The 22803-nt window shown below is 39.0% G+C and overlaps 1 protein-coding gene across 2 annotated transcripts in view; it reads left to right on the plus strand.

The window, feature by feature from the left end:
* The window catches only part of FCHSD2 (FCH and double SH3 domains 2), a 165180-nt gene that overhangs the window by 127931 nt on the left and 14446 nt on the right, over positions 1-22803 (plus strand). For both annotated transcript variants that reach the window (XM_006094478.3, XM_023758754.1), the window contains 2 exons: positions 2603-2707; positions 13064-13225. In XM_006094478.3, the coding sequence (XP_006094540.1) occupies positions 2603-2707; positions 13064-13225 (267 nt within the window). The remainder of the gene's footprint in view (positions 1-2602; positions 2708-13063; positions 13226-22803) is intronic.

The following is a 22803-nucleotide window of genomic DNA, read 5'->3' on the forward strand; positions in this document are numbered from 1 at the left end:
CCTGCTTCCCAAAGACTACACTTGTGAAAATCACCAATGATGTCTGTGTTGCTAAATCCAAAATGGACATTTTGATTTCTGTCTTAACCTTGCTCAATGTCACTAATCATCAGAGAGATACAAATTAAAACTACAATAAGATATCAATTGCATCAATTGCTCAATGTCACTAATCATCAGAGAAATACAAATTAAAACTACAATCAGATATCACCTCACAGAGTGGCTCTCATCAATAAATCAACAAATAAACAAATGCTGAATAAACTTTAATAAAAAAGGAATCCAGCCATGTTTTAAGCACATGACTAATTAGGGTGCAAGCATGATTCAATATGAGATAATTTAGCAATATAATAGCCTGTATTTATAGAATAAAGATGAAAGTTTTATGATTATTTTCTTAGTTGCCCCAAAACAGCATCTGATAAAATTCAGTATCCCATAGTCCATTAAAAATATAAAACGTCCTGGCAGGTTTGGCTCAGTAGATAGAGAATTGGCCCGTGGACTAAAAGGTTCCAGGTTCGATTCCAGTTAAAGGCATGGTCAGTGTGTCTCTCTCACATGGATGTTTCTCTCTCTGTGTCTCTCCCCCTCCTTTCCACTCTCTCTAACAATCAATGAGCCCTAGCTGGTTTTGCTCAGTAGATAGAGCATTGGCCTACAGACTGAAGGGTCCCAGGTTCGATTCCGGTTAGGGGCACATGCCTGGGTTGCAGGTTCGATCCCCAGTAGGGGGCGGGCAGGAGGCAGCCAGTCAATGATTCTCTCTCATCATTGATGTTTCTATCTCTCCCTCTCCCTTCCTCTCTGAAATCAATGAAAAAATATCTTTGGGAGAGGATTAACAAAAAATTTAAGAAAAATTTTTAATGTGTTAATTTTTTTGTTTGTTTGGGGATTTTTTTGGTTAATCCTCACCTGAGGATATTTTTCCATTGATTTTTAGGGAGGGTGGAAGTGAGAGGGAAAGACAGAAACATTGACGTGGGAGAAACACGTTGATTGATTGCCTCCTGCACAAGCCCCACCCAGTGCCCAGGCTGGGAAGGAGCCTGCAACCAAGGTATGTGCCCTTGACTGGAATCACACCCAGGACCCTTTGGTCTGCAGGCCGATGCTCTATCCACTGAGCCAAACCAGCTAGGGTAAAATGTGTTAATTTTTTGAAAAATAAAATAAAACAAAATTCCTAGCCAGCTGGATAAAAACTTTTTCACCCTGATGAGGATATCTTGAAACTTACAGTAAACATTATACTTGATGTTGGTATTTATTTTCTATAGCTGCCATAACACATTACCACAAACTTAGTGACTTAAAACAATATAAATTTGTTATCTCACATTTCTGGAGGTCAGAAGTCTTAGTGGACTTGGCTGGTTTTTTCAGCTCCGAATCTATCAAGGCCAAACTCAAGGTGTCAGCCAGGCTGGCCTCAGGAGGAGAATGTGTTTGCAAGCTCATGCAATTTGTTGTCAAAACCCAATTCCTATAACTGTGAAACTGAGGTCTCTGTTTCCTCCCTGGCTATCAGCTGGGGGCTACATTTAGCTCCTAACTCCTATACTTAGGCCAATCTCTCTGGTCCTGGTGCATGGGCTTAGAATCTCACTGACTTCGCTTTTGGCTCATCTCACTGCAGCCAAAAAAGTTTTCTGCTTGTCAGGAGTCATGTGATTAGGTTGAGTTCACTCAGATAACCCAGGATAACCTCCCTGTTTTACATCTATAACTCTAATATATCTGAATTATCTTTCATGTGCACAGTTCCAGGGACTAGGGTGTAGACATCTTTGGAAACCTTCCTGTCTGCTACAATGATAATTACAGTACCCATCATTACCACTACTTTTCAGTTTCATAGGAGAATTTAGTCAGTGGTTAATAAGTGAAAAGTAAGGTATTTAAACTTTAGGAAAAGGTACACCTGTCATTATTTATAGATTATGTGATAAGTACCTCCAAAAATATGAGACCCAACTGTCAGACTATTAGAACTAATAAGAGTTCAGTGAGGTGAAGATTATATACAAAAATCATTTATTTTTTTATTAGCTATAAATAATACATTGCAAAATGTAGTTGGAAAAATTATTTACCAGAGCAGTGAAATACTGATGAATCAGCCAGTGAAATATCATGACCTTTAGGAAGGAAGGCATTTTTTAAACCAAAGAACATAAAGAAGGCAGAAGTAATTAGGTGCAAAAAAATGTGAATTTTTATTAAATTTATTTATAATTTCAATGCAATCTTGATGAAACTTAAAAGATATTTTTAATTTTTAAAAGTTTTAAATTTATTGAGGTAACATTGGTTAATAAGATTATATAGGTTTCACCCTAGCTGGTTTGCCCAGTAGATAGAGCGTCGGCCTGCGGACCAAAGGGTCCTGGGTTTGATTCCTGTCAAGGGCACGTACCTTGGTTACAGGCTTGATTCCCAGTAAGGCGTGTGCAGGAGGCAGCTGATCAATGTTTCTCATCAAAGTTTCTAACTCTTCTCCTTTCTCTCTGTAAAATCAATAAAATGTATATAAATAAATAAATAATCTTTTAAGAAAAATCAGTCATTATTTTTTTGTTTTCTTTAACAGGTTCTAGATGATCTGGAATGTCATGGAGCTCCAGCATCAGAACAAAGCCGAGTAGAGCTGGAACAGAAAATAGATGAAGCTAAAGAAAATATTCGTAAAGCAGAGGTGAGGTGATAGCTCATTTTGCCCAGCCTCGTCAATGTCTCAGGTGTGATATGTACCTTTAGAATTCAGTTTCTAGACACTGATTATTCTGAAGATGATTCACCGTCTTCACCGTATTCACCTCTTCATATGAGGTGGTACACACAACAAAAGGACACTAAACCTGCTAAGAAAAGTTTACAGTCATGAAACATTAAATAAAAAATAGAATGAAGTCACAATCAAGATACTAATTTTAAAGTTTCACAGTGTACATAATAAATCAGTCAAATTCACAGTATAGAAACTTAATATATATGTTCAGAGCCTAGAAGAGCCTCCCCTATATGGAAGTCCTCTGGAATCATGGGTCTAGGGCAGCCGTGGGCAAACTACGGCCCTCGGGCTGGATCCGGCCTGTTTGAAATGAATAAAACTAAAAAAAAAAAAAAAAGACCGTACCCTTTTATGTAATGATGTTTACTTTGAATTTATATTAGTTCACACAAACACTCCATCCATGCTTTTGTTCCGGCCCTCCGGTCCAGTTTAAGAACCCATTGTGGCCCTCGAGTCAAAAAGTTTGCCCACCCCTGGTCTAGGGGCATAAGCTACGCTTTTAAGAAGAGAAAAGCCAACAAGACAAAAAAGTTACAACAGCTTTGGCCGGTGTGGCTCTGTTGGTTGGAACATCATCCTGTACACCAAAAGGTTGTGGGTTTGATTCCTGGTCAGGGCACATACCCAGATTGCAGGTTCTATCCCCAGTCGGGGCGCCTACAGGGGGCAACCAATCGACGTTTCTCTCTCACATTGATATTTCTCCCTCTCTCCCTTCCACCCTCTCTAAAATCAATAAACATATCCTCGGGTGGGAATTTTTTAAAAAGTTATAACAGTGGATTTTCATTGGGGGGAGGGGTTGTCAGGGGACCCTTTAAGCATTGTATGAAAATGTGAAACCCCCCCTCCCACCAAAAAAAAAGGAACATTTTTATGAACAGTTTCCAGAAGTTCATGTACCCTAGGCTAATATTCCCTGAGTTCAAGGGGGAAAGGTTAAGATGGAAAGAAAGAACCTATTTGAAAAGGAGGAAGACATAGGCGATAGTTTGGCAGTTAGATTTGATTAGAGTTTTATAAGGAAATGTGGTAGACAGTAAATAAATTAATCATGGTGAGGACCAATTCATGGAGAACCAGTGCACCATGGATGGGATGTAGATATTCAAGAAAAACTGAGGATGTCCAGTCTTGTCAGGAAGGCGTAAGGAATGCCAGAGATAGCTCAGACTGTAAGGCACAGTGCCGAGGAGTGGTCCACTGCAGCATACCTGACACTTAAGAAACGCAGAAGAAACAGGTCGCTGGGAGGAGTTGTTAGGGCAGGTAATACAGAAGAAGTAGGACTTAAGGTGAGTATTAACAGATTAGTAATAGTTGATTAGTCAGGGGAAAGGGGATAGCACAGATTTATGCCGTGCAACCTCAAAAGGCAGAACTTGAACCAAAACAAGAAGACAGGAAGGAGGCAGATCTGAGCTTGGTATTGGGAAATACCTTCTAACAGTCCGATCTTCCCAATGACAAAATAAGCTCCTCTGGGACATAGCTCAGCTTTACGATTCTGGGCAAACATCTCCTGGGACTCCATACTCAGAATTCTTCATTGGTTGAGGGTTCATTTAAACCAGTGTTTTCATACACCCCCTCAGGATCTCGAGGCTTTGAGGACATGTTCCAGTGGTGGGGGCGGAGGGTGTGGCGGAGAGTAGCATAGGCAAACATAGAAACTATGAGCATGTTTCTGGCACAAGCCCATGGAAGTGACCTGAACCAGAAACAGCTTGCCATCTGCGTGGTCTAGAGAAGCCCTAGTAACCACAACTCGCCTTTTTTCCTGGCAAACGATCTACAGCCTCCGTAGTGAAGAGGGCAGAGCATACAATAAATAGCCATTTTCCTCTCTGAATTCAGGGGCAGGACTCAACCGCTACCCGAGTGGGCTGGCCAAGTACTATTGGCAGGTCCTTTCCTAGTTTGAGAAACATTGGCTTGTGTAGAAGAGCTTTTCTTGTTTGTTTCTTCAAACTCGGTGAAGCCAGTTTCTGAGCTTTGATAGAACAAGTCTCAGAAGTTTTCTGAAGGGTGTGTTTTCTCTTGTATTTTCCATTCCCAGACTCCATCCATGGTGTCACCGTCTGCTATCCTAGCTCCACCAAACCTCCCAGTAGAGTGGTAGTAGGTATCAGTCACACAGACTCTACATTTAGCCTGAATGATCTTTTATTTCCATGAACATGCTAAACTACCCTGTGTTTGTTAGCTTAAAGGTAAAAATATGAAGTGAGATTCCCACAACAAAATGTCTCGTCTCTGCCAATACCAGTTTTTAAGTCTGCATTCTCAAAAATAATTTTCTTACCAAAATATGGAACATGCAAAAAACCATGAGGCCAGGTTCATTATCTCAGTTTTGAATGTCTGTGAGATGTAGTTAATCTTGCTATCTTAACTTGATCTCACTTGATTTCCACTTATCAGATACAGAGAATAACTCAGCTAAAATTAGATGGCAACTCTGAGGGTAGTGCTGGAGTAGTACTCAGAGGATTGTCCTAACAAAATTTTTGGATATATCCCCCTTCTTTTTTCTGCCTATATAACATTTGTATTAGATTTTCCCTTTTCATTCAGTAGTTATTTACTTTATTTATTATAAATACCTGCACCAAAGGGAGAAAGCTGGTTAAAATTCCATTATATCCTTCATGGTTGTTTTTTTTGTCCAAGTTTTACATATGTCTCCTTTTTCCCCAATTGACCCCCTCCCTCCCAGCCATTCCCACCCCAGGCAAGCCCCCACCGCCCCAGTGTCTGTGTCCATTGGTTATGCTAATATGCATGCATACAAGTCCATTAGTTGCTCTCTAACTCCGCCTCTCCTACCATTTGTCTCTAGAACGATCTATTCTTATTCATCAAATTATGTTGATCATTATATCCCACATATGAGTGAGATCATGTGATATTTATCTTTCTCCAACTGGCTTATTTCACTTAGCATAATGCTCTCCAGTTCCATCCATGTTGTTGCAAATGGTAAAAGTTCCTTCTCTTTTATAGCGGCATAGTTTTTCATTGTGTAGATGTACCACAGTTTTTTAATCCGTTCATCTGCTGATGGGCACTTAGGCTGTTTCCAAATCTTAGCTATGGTAAATTGTGCCGCTATGAACATCCTTTCTGATTGGTGTTTCTCATTTGATCCAGTAACCCCACTTCTAGGACTATATTCATGTTTGTTTTTAACTCCTACTAGCATGTGTGTTATCCTCCCTTGTTGGCTCATCTGCTTCATCCAGTGTTTTCTACATTGTGTTTCCATTCAGTGTTGCTAATTAGAATAAAAACCTCTGTGTGGTGCTCAGTAATAGATTAAAGAAACTTTTTCCATTCATAAGAAATTGAAAATATAAATGGTTTGTGCTTTTCAAAAGAATAGGAGTTATGTAGTGAATAATTAATTACTGGCTGATCAATTGGGGAGCAGATTCACTAATTGATTAGTTTGACAAATACTTAATGAGTTCCTGCTCTGTGCCAGATACTGATGAGTATTTTATTTATTTTATTTTTTTTTAGACATATCTTTATTGATTTCAGATAGGCAGGGAGAGGGGAGAGAGAGATAGAAACATCAGTGATGAGAGGGAATCATTGATCGGCTGCCTCCTGCACATCCCATACTGGGGGTCAAGCCCGCAACCCGGGCACGTGCCCTTGACCAGAATCAAACCCAGGACCCTTCAGTCCGCAGCCAATGCTCTATCCACTGAGCCAAACCAGCCAGGGCCTGATGAGTATTTTAGACATACAGTGATGAACAAACTGTTGTCATTGTTATGATCTCTCTGACGGTCACAAGAATATTGGTACTAGAAATGCTACTGTTGATGGCCCCAGATTAATTCAAGAATTGAAATGAGGCGATAGCTGGTTAAATTACACTTTAATAACAGTTTTCCTAACCTGGTATTGAGGTATTTGAATTTTTGAAATTCCTTTGTCATACAGACATACACACATTCTTCATCTGACATATCATACCTATTTTAAAAGTAGCTTGCCAAGAAGCCAAGAGTTTTAAAAGCCATCTTTTTGGAAGCTGTACATAACTTACGTTGTTCCAGAACACAATTATTTTTATATTTAAATTGTGCCTTTTATTTCGCTTGCGGGCAGTTCTCTCTCCTTATGACAGTGAAATGTTTAACACAAAGAGGAGAAAGTTGATATAAGAAGTTAAAGATATCCAGAAATTGTTAGTAACTCACATTTAGTGTAAGGTCTGCAGGAGGAACTACAGGCTATATGATTCTTTCTCCAAGATGTTAACTATAGTCTATGATCTGAATTGTAGGTACATTTGAAAACCAAAGTACTTGGTATCAAATGAATTAACAAAACAAAAATATCAATTATTGTCTATATGAACACATTTTCAAAGACAACCATTTTTTCTTAAATTATTTCATAAGGTTCTGTTGCACACTATGAATTCAATTCAAAATTACTGAGTCATCGAGGCCTGCGCAGGTCCCAACCTGACGGTGGTTTGGGGTTGCTGTCTGCCTCATAAAGCAAAGCAGAGGGTTTGTCTCCAGAGAAGACAGTCATCTTCTTCTCTGAGAAAGCCTCCTACATAGCTGGCTTTGGCATCTTCCACGAATTGAAGAGCAGGGATTGAGGCCTCATGAGTCTGGGTTTTCAGCTAAGGTAGAGACAAGACAGTGGTTATGACCAGTAAGTCCAGAGTAGGGTGTAGTTACCTCTAGAACAGCAGTTCTCAACCTGTGGGTCGCGACCCCTTTGGCAGCCGAAAGACCCTTTCACAGGGGTCGCCTAAGACCATCCTGTATATCATATTTACATTACGATTCATAGCAGTAGCAACAGTACAGTTATGAAGTAGCAACGAAAATAATTTTATGGTTGGGTCACAACATGAGGAACTGTATTTAAAGGGCCAGAAGGTTGAGAACCACTGCTCTAGAGCATGCTACTGTTTGCCCAGCCAGGACTTCATGACAGTCATAGAAGTGTATTCTTTAATAATGAAATCATAATAATATAGTTCTCCCTCCAAAGAAAATTATGTCATCCTTATACCTCCGTAACTCAAAATGGTAAGACCCTTGCCATAATGCTCTAAGAGAAATCTAAAAAGTTTTGTTGTATAAAATGTGAGGCTTCATTATGGCAAGGTTAATGAAATGCTAAGGTGAGCCTGCTGTTAAAACAAAATTTCTACTGACATTATATCCAAAGTCTCATTACCTCAGGGCCTGTCATTGTGGGATTTCACTGTACTCTTATAATATGGTGTGTTAGCAGACTCTAAGCTAATCACTTTCTTCAGTTTTTATTGTAAAATTTTTCAAACATAGCAAAAGATCAAGCCCTAGCCGGTTTGGCTCAGTGGATAGAGTGTCGGCCTGCGGACTAAAGGGTCCCAGGTTCGATTCCTGTCAAGGGCACATGCCTGAGTTGTGGGCTTCATCCCCAGTAGGGGGCGTGCAGGAGGCAGCCGATCAGTGATTCTCTCTCATCATTGATGTTTCTATCTCTCCCTTCCTCTCTGAAATCAATAAAGTATTTTTAAATAAATAAATAAAAACTGGAGAGGAGCCGGGCAGGTGTGGTTCAGTGGTTGAGCAACGACCTATGAACCAGAAAGTTATAGTTCAGTTCCCAGTCAGAGCACATGCCTGGTTTTGCAGACTCGCTCCCCATGAGAGGGTGTGCAGGAGGCAGCCAATCGGATTCTCTCTCATCATTGATGTTTCTATCCCTCTCTCTTCCTCTCTCTGAAATCTATTTTTAAAAAAGCTGGAGAGAAATTGATTCTTAACAGAATGGGGCTATATTAGACATTTACATTATACAGCTCTTTTTGAAGGCTGCACACTAGAATTCTAGCAGAGAGTCTTATTGATTTGAGGATGAATGTCAGGGAGGTCTCAAATTTGCATATAAGTAACTGCCCAGATCCTTAGCCCAACGCATGTAGAGCAGAAACTCCCAGGTGCTTGGTAAGAAGCAAGAGCTGTCCCTAGCCGGTTTGGCTCAATGGATAGAGCGTTGGCTTGTGGACTTAAGAGTCCCAGGTTCAATTTCTGTCAAGGGCACATGCCTAGGTTGCGGGCTGATCCCCAGTAGGGGGCAGCAGGAGGCAGCTGATCAATGATTCTCTCTCATCATTGATGTTTCTCTCTCTCCCTCTCTCTTTCTCTCTGAAATCAATAAACATATATTTAAAACAAACATCTTAAAAAAAAAGGGGGGGGAGGAGTGTTTAAAAAAAAAAGAAGCAAGAACTGGAAAACAAAAAACTGAGCAGAAATTTCAGCTGTTATTCTAATTATTAGAAAATTGGAGTGATTATATTAATATCAGACAAAATGGACTACAGAACAAGAAATATTAAGAGTGATAATTCATAATGATTAAAAATAATATCAGTTCATTAAGAAGACATAATCCTAGATGTGTATGTAACTGATAATAGAGCTATAAAATATATGAAGCAAAAATGGACAGAACTGAAAGAATAGACGATTCTACAACATCCCCTTCAGTAATTGATAGAACAAGGAGCTAGAAAATTCGTAAAGATATAGAAGACTTGAACATTACTGTCAATCAAATTTACCTAATTGCTATTTATAGAACACTCCACCACACTTTTAAAGTATATATGGAATATTCAACAAAATCAAATACTACACCATAAACCACTGTCAGTAAGTTTAAAAGAATTGTTATCAGGCAAAATATGTTCTCTGACCCATCAGAATTAAATTAAAAATCAATAACAAAAAAGATACCTGGAAAATCCCCAGATATTTGGAAATTAAACTATTCAAGCACCATAATCTGTTGCTACCTTAAAAAAAACCACACACACACAACTTTATGACCAAAACAACAATGATTTATTATCTCTCACCATTCTGGCTGTTGATTGTGCATTTATTTTTTATTTATTTATTTTTTGCAGGTTTTGATTGAGATTCCTCATTGAGCTGCATTCAGCTAGAGCAGTGATGGCAAACCTATGACACGCGTGTCAGAGGTGACACGCGAACTCATTTTTTGGTTGATTTTTCTTTGTTAAATAGCATTTAAATATATAAAATAAATATCAAAAATATAAATCTTTGTTTTACTATGGTTTCAAATATCAAAAAATTTCTATATGTGACACGGCACCATAGTTAAGTTAGGGTTTTTCAAAATGCTGACACGCCGAGCTCAAAAGGTTCGCCATCACTGAGCTAGAGGGTCTGCTAGAGAACTAGGTGTTTGTTTTCCAAATGGTCTTTCATCCTCAGGCTAAAACTGGGCTTCCTCACATGATGGAAGCACATTCCAAGAAAATGAAGTCCTCAGAGCACTCATCAAACCTCTGTTTGCATTAAATTTGCATTTGTTCCATTAGCCAAAGCATATTAGATGGACAAGCCCAGAATTAATGTGGAGGGGACTACATGGACACTAGGAGGCATGATTCATTAAGGATAACAATTTACCACAATTAATATGACCTTGATTAAATCATTTTTCTCATCTATAAACTAGAGGTTATAATATTCATCCCCAGAATTGTTGTGTGGATTAAATGAAATGAGATATACAGACTTTATAACTATCAAAGTTTTATAAACTCAACTATGGCTTAATACTTAGATATACTTATATTATAGTTTATATTAAAATCAGACAATGTTCATACACCATGATATTGTATCTTAAAGGATCTGGCTTTATAAAACATCATTTTAAAAAGTGTTGTCTCTTTACAAGTTCTAAAAATGAGTTGGTCACGTTGTATTTAGAGTGCCATCAAGTTACAGACAGCTATACTCTGCAAAATTGTAATCCATTGGCAAATCATCAAAATTCATTTGAAAACACTGGAAAATTCTGCTTTTAAGCAGTTGTTAAAATATAAACAGTTGAAACTCTAAAGGAAAGATAGTAATGTTTATTCTGGAACTGTAGTCAGTTATTTGGTAAAGTACTGGCAAAAATAAATCTTATGAAAACTAGATTTCTTGTTATTGAAAAAATAGAATAAACTAATCTCTCTCTCTCATTTTCTCTTTCTTTTTTTAGCAGCTAAATGGCTTACATTTATGATTTCCAAGAAAGGGTTTACTCTTTTTTTTAAATATGTTTTTATTGATTTTTAGGGAGAGAGAGAGAGAGAGAAACATTGATCGACTGCCTCCCACAAGCACCCCACCTAGGATGGAGCCCACAACCTGGCCATGTGCTCTGACCAGGAATCAAACCAACAACCTAACTGGCCACCTTTTGTTGCACAGGACAATGCTCAACCAACTAAGCCACACCAGGCAGGCTACTCTGTTTTTTTGTTTTATTTTGTTTTAAACATTTCAGTGCCTATATTAGTTTAAAATACATACTGGAATGGTGCTGAAACAACAGAATATACACATGCAAAAAGAATGAAGTTGGACCCCTACCTTACACCATATACCAAAATTAACCCCAAATTATCAAATACCTAAGTGTAACAGCTAAAACTAGAAAACTCTTATAAGAAACCATAGGAATAAATCTTTGTGATAAAAATATATGCTAAGTATAATAAAAATTAGTGTATTAGATATGGCACCAAAAGCCAAAGCAATATAACTTGGACCTAATCAAAACTGAAAACTTTTTTTGTGCTTCAAAAGACACTATTAAGAAAGTAAAAAACAAACCCACAGGATGGGGAAAATATTTGGAAAGTATGTATCTGATAAGAGACTTTTATTTAGAACACATTAAAACTCTTACAATTAAAAGACAGAGACAAAATAAAAAGACAACCCAGCCTGGCCAGTGTGGTTTAGTGGTTGAGCATCGACCTATGAACCAGGAGGTCATGGTTCAATTCCTGGTCAGGGCACATGCCCAGCTTGTGGGCTCGATTCCCAGTAGGGGGTGTGCAGGAGGCAGCCAATCAATGGTTCTCTCTCATCATTGATGTTTCTCTCCCTCTCCCTTTCTGAAATCAATAAAAATATATTAAAAGCCATAAATAAATAGGCAACCTAATTTTAAAATGGGCAAAGGATCTAATTAGATGTTTTTTTAAAGAAGATATAGGAGTGATCTCAATTCTTTAAAATACATGTGCCTAAAAATCTTCAGAATAAAAAAATAAATTCAGCAATGAGAACTCAATGACCTAAGTCAGAGCTCAGATCCTTTTTGATACCAACTCCTGCATCAAATTTCATGCCAGAAGGGCTCAGTGAGAACACTTGTTTGCCCAAGAGTCCCACAGAAGGCCATCAAGTAAAGGTCCTTAAAATTACCTTAGTGGAGCCTTCAACGGTTGGAGGAAGAGACTACTACTCTAATTTCTGGAGCAATGAAGCTAAATATACTACTTACTAAAGCAAAAGAGAATGATACTTACAAAATACAATCTCTCTGAACAAAGTAGAACTGTCATATAGGGTTTTGAGAAGTGTGGATTTCAGAGATTGGCATATTTTCAAAACAGGGAGTGTTTTACAGATTGGCTCACTTTTAGCTGTGGTGGATAGAGAGATTGGCGAAGTGATGATGACTGGAGTGAGGCTCTGGTTGATTGGCTGCCTGTCACTGATTGACTGCTCTCAGAGGCATGCCTATTGGAGCAAAGAATTTGCTATTTTAGAGACAGGTTTAAACTGGTTCAATGATTACTTGCTTACCTCTTGGAACAAGAGCCAAAACAGGCAGTCTTTCCCTTTAATTTAGAGAATAGGAACGTTTTATTCTCAATTTCTACTATTTTTGACAGCTGCCTAATAATTTAAAATCTTTACTCATAGGCAGTCAGGAGTCATGAAAGTTTTTAGGCAGGGAGTGACATGATGAGATCATTTGCAGACTTGTAAAAAATAATGAGAGAGGAGAAGAAAAAGTCCAAGAGGTGGGTAGAAGGCTGTCGAAGATGCTAGATTTTAGGATGTTCTGAGGCATAGCCTAATTAAGAAGAAAAGGATGCAGACTTTATAGCACATCAGTATCTTCCTATTCATAAGTTATATTTGATGTTTCTTGTTGATGCAGGTGTGTCCTTTGCTGTTATCAGCAGCCAGATTCCTGTTCTTGTGTTCCCTCCCCTGCACACCACCTCTGTACCTTTCCCTCTCTCCGTCTCTCCAGTTGAAAAATTAACAATTATGCCAAGGCAGAATTGCTGGTGAATGCCAATATTGTACTAGTTAATGTCAGAAATAACAAAAACTATCAATTTGAGAGAGAAAATGCCTTGATTTCTGACCATTTTCTTGGTTTTCTTAGATAATTAAGTTAAAAGCTGAAGCCCGGCTGGACCTGCTAAAGCAGATCGGCATTTCTGTGGACACGTGGCTGAAGAGTGCAATGAACCAAGTGATGGAAGAACTGGAGAACGAGAGGTGGGCCCGCCTGCCCGCAGTGACCAATAACGGCACTTTACACTCGGTATGGCTTCTCTTCTTGGAGATGATGGGCTAACTTTCGCTGAAGGAGGATATTCTTGGACTATGTAGCCAACCCTGATAATGGCCAAAATTTTAAAGAAAAGAAGTAATGGTTTAGCTAGTGGTTTGGCTTTTGTTTGTTTGTTGTTTTGTTCTTTTCTTTAACCTATCACTGATTGAGTTAAACTTTGGTGTAAGAAAGAAAGGGGTTGGAGGGGAATAGTGTTCTTAAAAAATGTTCAGTGAAGAATATATTCTGCCTAGTTGGTTTATCAGTGCCGATTTGCCACAGTCATTATCCCATTCATGAAATATATATGCTTGTCTGGAAATAGCAAAGTAAAAATTTTGATCTAGGGTTTCTGAAGTTCTCGGAAGTCTTTTCTAGTGTAAATGAAATAGACATCCAGAAAGGGAGAGGAACACTCTTAATCTGTGCCTTAGTCTGTTCAGTTCACAAGGACTTTCACCCTCTGCACAAGGACTTTCACCCTCTGCTCACAGAGCCTTTCACGGGGGGACGGTATCTTACAAACAAGACTTTCAAGTCCAGGGCTCTCTCCACTCCGATGTCATCCAGTTAAAGTTAAACCTTAGTTAAAGTTAAACCTTAGTTTTTCATGTTGGAGATCTGAATCCCAGAAGAGTTCACTGATTCACCTGATACTATATAGGTAGGCATAATGATACCTGGCTGGCCAAACTAAAGTCATCCCTGTTGATACCTCTTTATTTCCTTGTGGCATTTATTACAATCTACTAGAGGCCCGGTGCATGAAATTCGTGCACTCAGGAGGGGGCTCCCTCTCAGAGTCTGGGAGCCCTCGGGAGATATCCATCAGTCGGACATCCTTAGTGCTGTTGTGGAGGCAGGAGAGGCTCCCACCACCACCACTGCACTCGCCAGCTGTGAGCCCAGCTTCTAGCTAAGCAGCACTCTCCCTGTGGGAGCCCACTGACCACCAAGGTGCAGCTCCTGCATTGTCTGCCCCCTGGTGGTCATTGCACGTCATAGCGACCAGTTATTCCGCCATTGGGCCGAAACCGGCTCTCCGACATCCCCCAAGGGGTTCCAGATTGTGAGAGGGCATAGGCCAGGCCAAGGGACCCCACCAGTGCATGATCTGGGCCGGGGAGGGACGCAGGAGGTTGACCAGCCAGGTAGGGACTGCAGGAGGGCTCCAGGGCACGTCAGGCCCGTCTCGCTCAGTCCCAATCAGCCGGACCCCAGCAGCAAGCTCACGTGCCGGTTGGAGCATCCGCCCCCTGGTGGTCAGTGCCGTCATAGCAACTGGTCAACAGTCAACTCTCTGCCCCCTGGTGGTCAGTGCACATCATAGCGAGTGGTTGAGCAGCCTTAGCATATCATTAGCACATTACACTTTGATTGGTTGAACAGATGACTGGACACTAAGCATATTAGACTTTTAATATATAGGATATTTATCTTCTTTATTTGTTTTCTTTTATTATCTGTCTTTCTCTCTAGAATGTAATCTCCATGCCTGCCTGATTCATGCTGTACACAGCAAAGTGCCTGGCACATAGTAGCTACTCAATAAACATCTGTTGAAGGAAGAAATGAATGAGTGGATGGATGGAAGGATGGATAGAGGGGATAGTGGTAAACTAAAAAATAAAATTCTAATCTTCCAACTTCCCACTATAGCCATAGTGCCCCTTCAGTCCTTGTGCCCTTCATATTTAAAAAGGCATCCTTGCTAGAGAAATTGGCCAAAGTTTAAGAACATTCCTAGCATTTTTCTCAATTTTTTTACATACCATTCTGCTTGCACATTCAAAAAGGATTGTGTGTACATGTGCATTTTAAGGAAAAATAATCTGTTGAAGGTTTATTTTTATTTCACTGTTATTGGTAACCCAGCTGGGGAAGATAAGCACACACGGTCCACTTGACTTTGGGGTTAGAAGAGCTTGCATCTTTTCAAAGTCAAACTCCCATCTGCTCAGGTTATTCTGTTGTACAGGAGCTGTGACGACAGCAAACTCCAGGCACAGGTTTGCTTTTGGCTTCAGCAGCAGCACTGTTGGCAACCAGTCAAGCCCCTGCTTTTCCTGGGACTAGCACCTTTTCTAACTGCATCAACTGGGCTGGCACTTACCGCCTAACTGTGTGCTTGCTTCCTGAGCAAATCGAAAATGAACCAGACTTGGTCTCTCTCCTCAAAGAGCAGACAGGCTTTTATGGATCTAGTGTGTGACTGGGCTACCGTCTGGCAAACTCAGAATTGCTTACTCCTGAGGGAAGGTGGAGGTGGGGGGGTGAGGGGAAAGAGATTAGTCAAAGAACTTGTATGCATATATGCATAACCGATGGACACAGACAATTGGGTGGTGAAGGCTTAGGGAGGCTGCGGGGGTGGGCTAGAAGGAGTTAATGGGGGTGGAAAGGGGGGCCTATGTAATGCTTTCAACAATAAAGTTTTTTTTTTAGTTGCTTACTCCTAACTCATCTGCACACCTTGGAAAAAGTCACTTCTCTCTGGGTTTCACAAAGAAAGTTAAGTTAAATGATTCTAAGATCTCCTCCAACTCCAAAATCTCGTGATTTTGTAAAGAGTCGTCAGTAAAGCTTAATACCAGCTAGAAAAGTAGGAGAGACTTTTGCCCAAGAAGGAAATGTCATTTGTGATAGTCCATGAAGAACTTTAAAATGAGATTTTTTAAAAAAAAAAAAGGCTTCTGAGTGTGAAGGAAGAAAATAAAGATGTGCCTAGTACAGTGTCTGGCAGTGAGTGGTACAGTCAGGCAGTGAGTGTTGATTAAATTGGGTATTTTTGAGAACTGTCCAACAACATCAGCTCATCTAGAGACATACCATATCTCCTGTGAAAGCATGTTGCAATTCCTTTTCACTCTTCCTTTCCTCTAGTCAGTCTTATGGAGCTTGTGTCTTCACGCTTTCAGCTGCAGGATATATTGTGTGGAAACTCTACTAACAATAAAAATAAGGGAAGGATGTAGGCACAAAATAGCTTAATGAAGCCTCAATGTTTATTTAACCTGCTTTTAAGTGACAGCACTGAAATTATTCACAGGGAGTTATCTCTTCACCCTGACAGCTAGCTGGCTAGGAGCATAAATCACAAATGCACAGTCTGGGGACTAAATTATTTCTTCCATTATAGATGCCAACAGAAACATTAGTCATCAAGTTTAGAATTCCCTTCCATCTGGAAAACATGGTAAATACCGCTGTTAGACATCAGCAGTGTAAAGTGCCTTATAGATGTTAAAGTGGTTACATGCCTATTTACCTTATAAAATAAGGAAGGAACTGTACTTAATTGGGTATTAACTCTTTGCCTTCTGTGTTATCCTGTAGTACAGAATATAGGAAGGGGGAGGAGACAAAGATTCACAGACTATAGCACCATTTTTTAAAAGGAGAGCAGTCTACTGTTATATTCAATTGATGGTTAACCAGAGCCTACACACAGCTTCATATGATTGGATTGCTACCAGTGACCCAGTCAGCGTTCACTCATCCCTCCCTTCTCTTATTTTCCTGCCTTCTCTTACTCATAAACCCAGTTTACAGCCTGATTTTGAAATTATATTAATTTTAGAATAGAAAAAGTTAGATAACTAGACTATAATTAGAAATTACAATAGTGGGAAAAAACTACCTAAAGCTCATCTTTATAACACTACTGTTAGCAACTTAATGTAATTTCTCTCTCTTTCTACTATTCTTTTTTAAAAAACATATTTATCATAATAATGTTAATTTTGCATATTTTTCCATCTAACATTCCAGATTGCTGAATGGTCTTCATAACCATCCTTTTTATGTCTGTATAGTATTCCATCAGGAAAGCGTGCTGTAATTCATTTAACTAACTGTTCCATATAGGTTCAATATTTACATTGCCTCCAGATAGTCTAAATAATACTCTAAAAAAACATTTATATACATATTTCTTTTTTTCATGCTGGGTTTATTTTTTCTGTAATATAGATTCTTACAAGTAGATTTATTGGGTCAGATGTCTATAGTCCTTTGTTTCAGTTTGAGCTTGGGGTTTTTTGGTTGTTGTTGTTCTTTTTATTATTTTTTTCTTTAGATTCTCAAACTGTAGCTAACACTGTTTATGTGACTTTCTTGACTTCAGCCACTTCTCCCAGCTACTGTACAAAGGCATCCTGACATCTACTTGGTTGTGCAGCCTCTCTAAGAATACAAGCATTTTGCACAGTTGCATAGACGTAAATTCTGACTCCACTCATTCTGTAGACTATGCTGAATAATGTTTCTGAAAGGCAAAGAGATGAAATATTTTTAATCTTCAGTATGATAGTTTGGTTCCCATCTGCCTCAATAATGCCTAATAGTCCTTGCAGTTCAGTGGGCTTTGGTTTTGAAATATGAAAATCTGTTGACTTGAGCTAATCCCAAAGAAAATAAATGATGGATTTTTGTAATGTGATAAGTGTAGACTGTAGAAAATTGTAAAATACACCTGAAGAAATCTTCTGTCACTTTTGTTTACATTATTTCCAAATGGGCAGTGGTCTTTTTATTGGACTAAATTAAACTCCATACTTAAACAGCCCACGTTTCTTAGTGAAACTGACATTTCAAATTTCCAGTTGGGATCAGTTTTGTTTAATTCAGTAAGTATGCATTGAGCCTGCAATGCTTATGAAACCCTTTGCTAGCTGCTGGGAATTCGCAAGCTGAGTGTCCACAGATGGAGCGAACCAGTCTCATGACAGTTAAGACCAAACGGTGGACATTGAAAAGATGTAGAGACTTTCACTTCTAAGACAAGTGTCTCCAGCTGTATTGTGTCCTTTGATTTTCTGCCTAGCTGTGAGTGCCTGACACAGATCCTTACACGTAGTGCCTGTTCGAAAATATTCATCTGAACCTGAAGATAAGCAGTTTACTCCACCCAAGTGCACCAACTCAGCTTAAAATACTGCTGAAAGTAGGGAGCTTACCGCATATCATTAAAGTATCTGTTCTGTAACAGGTACTATGCCAGGCACGTTCCTACGTTATTTCAGTTACTGATCACAACAGTTCTGAATGTGTTTGCCAACGAGGAGGTGGACTTAGAAGAGTTAAACATCTCACCCAGGAGCACACAGCTGGGAAGTGGAGAGAGCAGGAATTTGAACCCAGATGTGTCTGCCTCTGAAGCCCTGCTCTTTCCGTACTTTCTGACCCTGTGGCTAACCCTTTATCCCTCTACCTGTTGTCATGAATCGTTTTAATTACTGTGCATTCCTGTTTTTCTTTTTTTAAAGCATTTGTTGAATCATCATCGAACATCCTATTTTCAATATAGCTAGTGGTCTTCTAGCATTTTCAAGTACTATGTGGCCAGTTGTCATTAAAATTTCCAAGCTTTACTGATATTTTTAACAGCTTTGCTGAGGTATAATTGACATAAACAGATTGTAAATATCTAAAGCATACAGTCAGGTACATTGTGACATACGAATGCACCAGTGAGAACTTTGTTTCCTCGCGCTCCTCCCAGCACCTCACTCAACCCACTGATCTTCTTCCTGCCACTGTAGATTAGTTTGAATTTCCTAGGATTTTATATAAACAGTCATACAATGTGTACACTTTGTTGGGGGGTGGGGGTGTTTGGCTTCTTTCACTCAGCATGATTATTTTGAGGATCATCCCATGCTGATGCAGGTATCAGTAGTTCCATCTTTTCATTGCTGGGTAGTGTTCCATTGTATGAATATACCACAGTTTGTTTATCCACTCACCTGATGATGGACATTTGGGTTATCGGGCTATTACAAGAAAAACTGCTTTGAACATATGTTTTGAGTGGGTTATATTATCGGTGGAAGTGGAGTTCTTGGGTGCCCCGAGGAAAAGAATTTCCTGAGGCCCTCACGGGAGGATGGGGTTTTGTGGAAAGCTTTATCGATTATGTAAAATTAAGGGGGTTCCCTCCAAAGTCCCATTTCTTTTTTTTTTTAAATATATTTTATTGATTTTTTACAGAGAGGAAGGGAGAGGGATAGAGAGCCAGAAACATCAATGAGAGAGAAATATCGATCAGCTGCCTCCTGCACACTCCCCACTGGGGATGTGCCCGCAACCAAGGTACATGCCCTTGACCGGAATCGAACCTGGGACCCTTGAGTCCGCAGGCTGTTGCTCTATCCACTGAGCCAAACCGGTTAGGGCCAAAGTCCCATTTCTGTCTGTCTTCTCATGGAAGAAGTCCAATCTTGTTTTCAGCAGGGCCAGAATTAAGAGTATTGCCCATAGTTTCTGCTCCATATTAAAGTCCATCATCTGGCTAGCTTAGTTTGTGTTCCCAGCTCTAGTCCGTTGTATGTGGGGTCTGCATGTGTGGCTGCTTAAGGCCACATGGCTATGGAGAGAGAATAGGCAAGTGCAGGTCACAGAGCAAGAGAGGGCAAGAACGACTGAGAGGCGAGTAAGAGAGAGGGAACACTTTGAGGATTTTAACTTTCCAACATTTCATGCATGTCTGATGGGGTCCACCATCTATCCAATCCATTGTTCCCCGGGCTAGACTGACAGGCAAGCATCTTCCCTACATCACGCCAACCTCACTGCATGTACCCATCTCCCCCTTTGTTCAGCCCTTTCCTCAGAGATCTATAGGGTATGGACAGGTGGTTCCCTGGGGAGCGTGAAGTTGTAGCTTCCTGGTAAAGCTGCCCAGATGGCCATGCTTCTAATGTCTGGCCTCCCCTTTGCTCTCTGCCTATTATTAACTAGCTAATTATGATGATAACATTATAGTGGGCATATATTTAACATTTTAAGAAACTGCCAAACTATTTTCCAGAGTGGTTGTACCATTTTACATTCCCATCAATAGGATGCTGGTGTTTCCAGTGGTTCCACATCCTTGCCAACACTTGGTATGGTCAGTCTTTTTAATTTTAGACATTCTAATAGGCATTCAGTAGTGTATCATTATAGTTTTAATGTGCATTTCATTATTAATGTTGAACACCTTTTCATATGAAGAAGTATTGTCTCCATTATAGAGATTACATTGAGAAGTTAAATAATTTTCCCAAAGTCACACAACAAGTAAATGGCATAGTCAGCATTCAAGCCCATATGTGTTGAACCTAGAGGACCCATTGCTTTCCGGTTCATTATCGGACCTTAAGGCCCCTTCAGAGCTTATTTTGCCAAGTACAAGAAGATGGCTACTGAAACCAACTCAGAAAGGTTCTTATCTGCCCTTGCAATAAGAGTAAGCATTTTACAACATCAAAGAAAGGGAAAATATTAGTACATCGAGAAAGAATAGTGATTGAAGTTGTGTCAGGTGGCAGGAAGGGGAAAGAGTAAGAGAGCAGTTGTTATGAAACAGAGCCATCCAGAAAGCACATGGCAGTGACCCTACTGCTGTCGCTACAGCCTTTCGTTCTCTTTCATGAGAATCAAAAAATGAACCCAGAACATAAAGGGGAAGGACGGAATGTTTAGTATCAAACAGCGTTGCCAAGATAAAATGTTTTGGATTGACTCCCAGTGCCAAAGCACAATACATATTAACATTCCTTATATATTTTTGGAAACTTGTTCTACCCACATTGGCTTTAATTTTAGTTTTTAAAGATGTATGGGTGTTTTTTGTTTTGTTTCGTTTTGTAATGTCAACAGTTATTTTACTAGAATGTGAAAGCAATTTCTAGCATATGATCCTCGTCTTTTATGACACAATGCCTTGTTGGGAAATAGTAGAATCATAAGCCTGAGGTGATTTGAAAGGTCAAGATTTGAGCCTACTTTTTGTCATTGACCTGACTGACCATAGATGAATTATTTGTAAGATGAGGTACACAATTACCTCACTCAGTTGTGGAGATTTTCAATTGTAGTTATAAATGAGGGATTTTGAAATGAAACCCAATAAATGTGACAGAAAATATGCACGATTTAATCTTCTGAAACCCACACATACAAAAAAAAATCTGTAGAATTTTGTTAGAGAAATGCAGTTAAGAGGAGAGTCCGTTTTAAAATGTTAGTGATAATTACTCAAGATAAGTCATTTTAATTTATTAAAAAGTAGAACTTAACAATAAAGGCAGCCTCTACTTTTTGACTCATTAAATCCAGGAAATCTCTGACCTTCTCCAGTGACCTCTTCCATATTCATACTTCCCTACGCACTTAGCATTTAGTTGCGGTAGTTTTCCACTTAGATTGTGAGCTCCTGCAAAGCATGATGGTGCCCTCCATTTCATATCTAAGAGCCTAGCATAGTGTTCAACGTATAGTCAGTATTTGATATTTTAATTGTTCTACTGTGAGGCCCAGTTCTGACTGTTCATTAATAATGTTATATCCTTAATGTACAAACATTGGTGCCTTTGAATGTTTAAATGGGGAAATATAGCCAAATAAGTGCTTATATGTAGCTACAAACAAAGAAACCTTTAAGCCTGGTTTTGTTTCATCTTTATTGGATTTTTAGTTTAAAGAGTAAAACATGCTTGTTCTAATAGTTCAGATAGTACAGGGGTATATAAAAAACAAGTCAGTTACCTCTTCTGTTCTCCAGTCATTACTCTTTTTTCTATACCTTCCCCTGTCAGATAGTTATGATTATATAAATACTATTTGTATGTTAATATCATGGACAGCACTCTACGTAAATACATTTTTTATATTTTGTACCATTTTAATTAACATGTGCCTTTTAGCTGTGGTGACTAATACACATTTAAACTTTGTTAAAAATTGTTTCCCTCGTGCTGTATTTCAAAAGGAAAAATGCCCCTTTTGTGGTAAAATATACATAACATAAAATTGACCATTTACACCATTTTTAAGTGTACAGTTTAGTTGCATTAAGTACAGTACCGTTGTTGTGCAGACATAACCATCATCCATCTCCATAACTCTTTTCATCTTGAAAAAGTAAAACTCCTCACCCCCCCCCCAAACCCCAATTTCTGGCAACCAACATTCTAGTTTATGTCTCTGTGAATTTGACTATTCTAAGTACTTCATATAAGTAGAATTGTACTTTTTTATCTTTTTGTGACTGGCTTATTTAACTTAATATTAATGTCCTCAAGGTTCACCCATATTGTAGCATGTGTCATAATTCCCTTCCTTTTTAAGGCTGAATAATATTCCATTGTATGTATTTACAACATTTTGTTCATCCATTCATCTTGGGTTGCTTCCACCTTTTTGGCTACTGTGAATAATGCTGCTATTAACATTGGCATACAAATATCTATTCAAGTCCCTGCTTTCAAATTCTTTGGGTATATACCTAGAAGTGAAATTGCTGGATCATATGGTAATTCTATGTTATATTTTTTGTGGAACTGCCATACCATTTTTTCACAGCAGCTGCACCATTTTACATTCCTAACAGCAGTACACAAGTGCTCCAATTTTTCCACTTATCTCCACTTATTTCCTGTCTTTTTATAATGGCCATCCTAATGGGTGCAAAGTGATATCTTGTTACAACGTTTTTTATTTGCATTTCCCCAGTGGTTAGTGAAGTTGAACATCCTTTCATGTGCTTATTGCCCATTTGGATATCTTCTTTGGAGAAATGTTTT

Source organism: Myotis lucifugus, unplaced genomic scaffold, assembly GCF_000147115.1.
Source record: "Myotis lucifugus unplaced genomic scaffold, Myoluc2.0 scaffold_138, whole genome shotgun sequence".
Taxonomy (NCBI): domain Eukaryota; kingdom Metazoa; phylum Chordata; class Mammalia; order Chiroptera; family Vespertilionidae; genus Myotis; species Myotis lucifugus.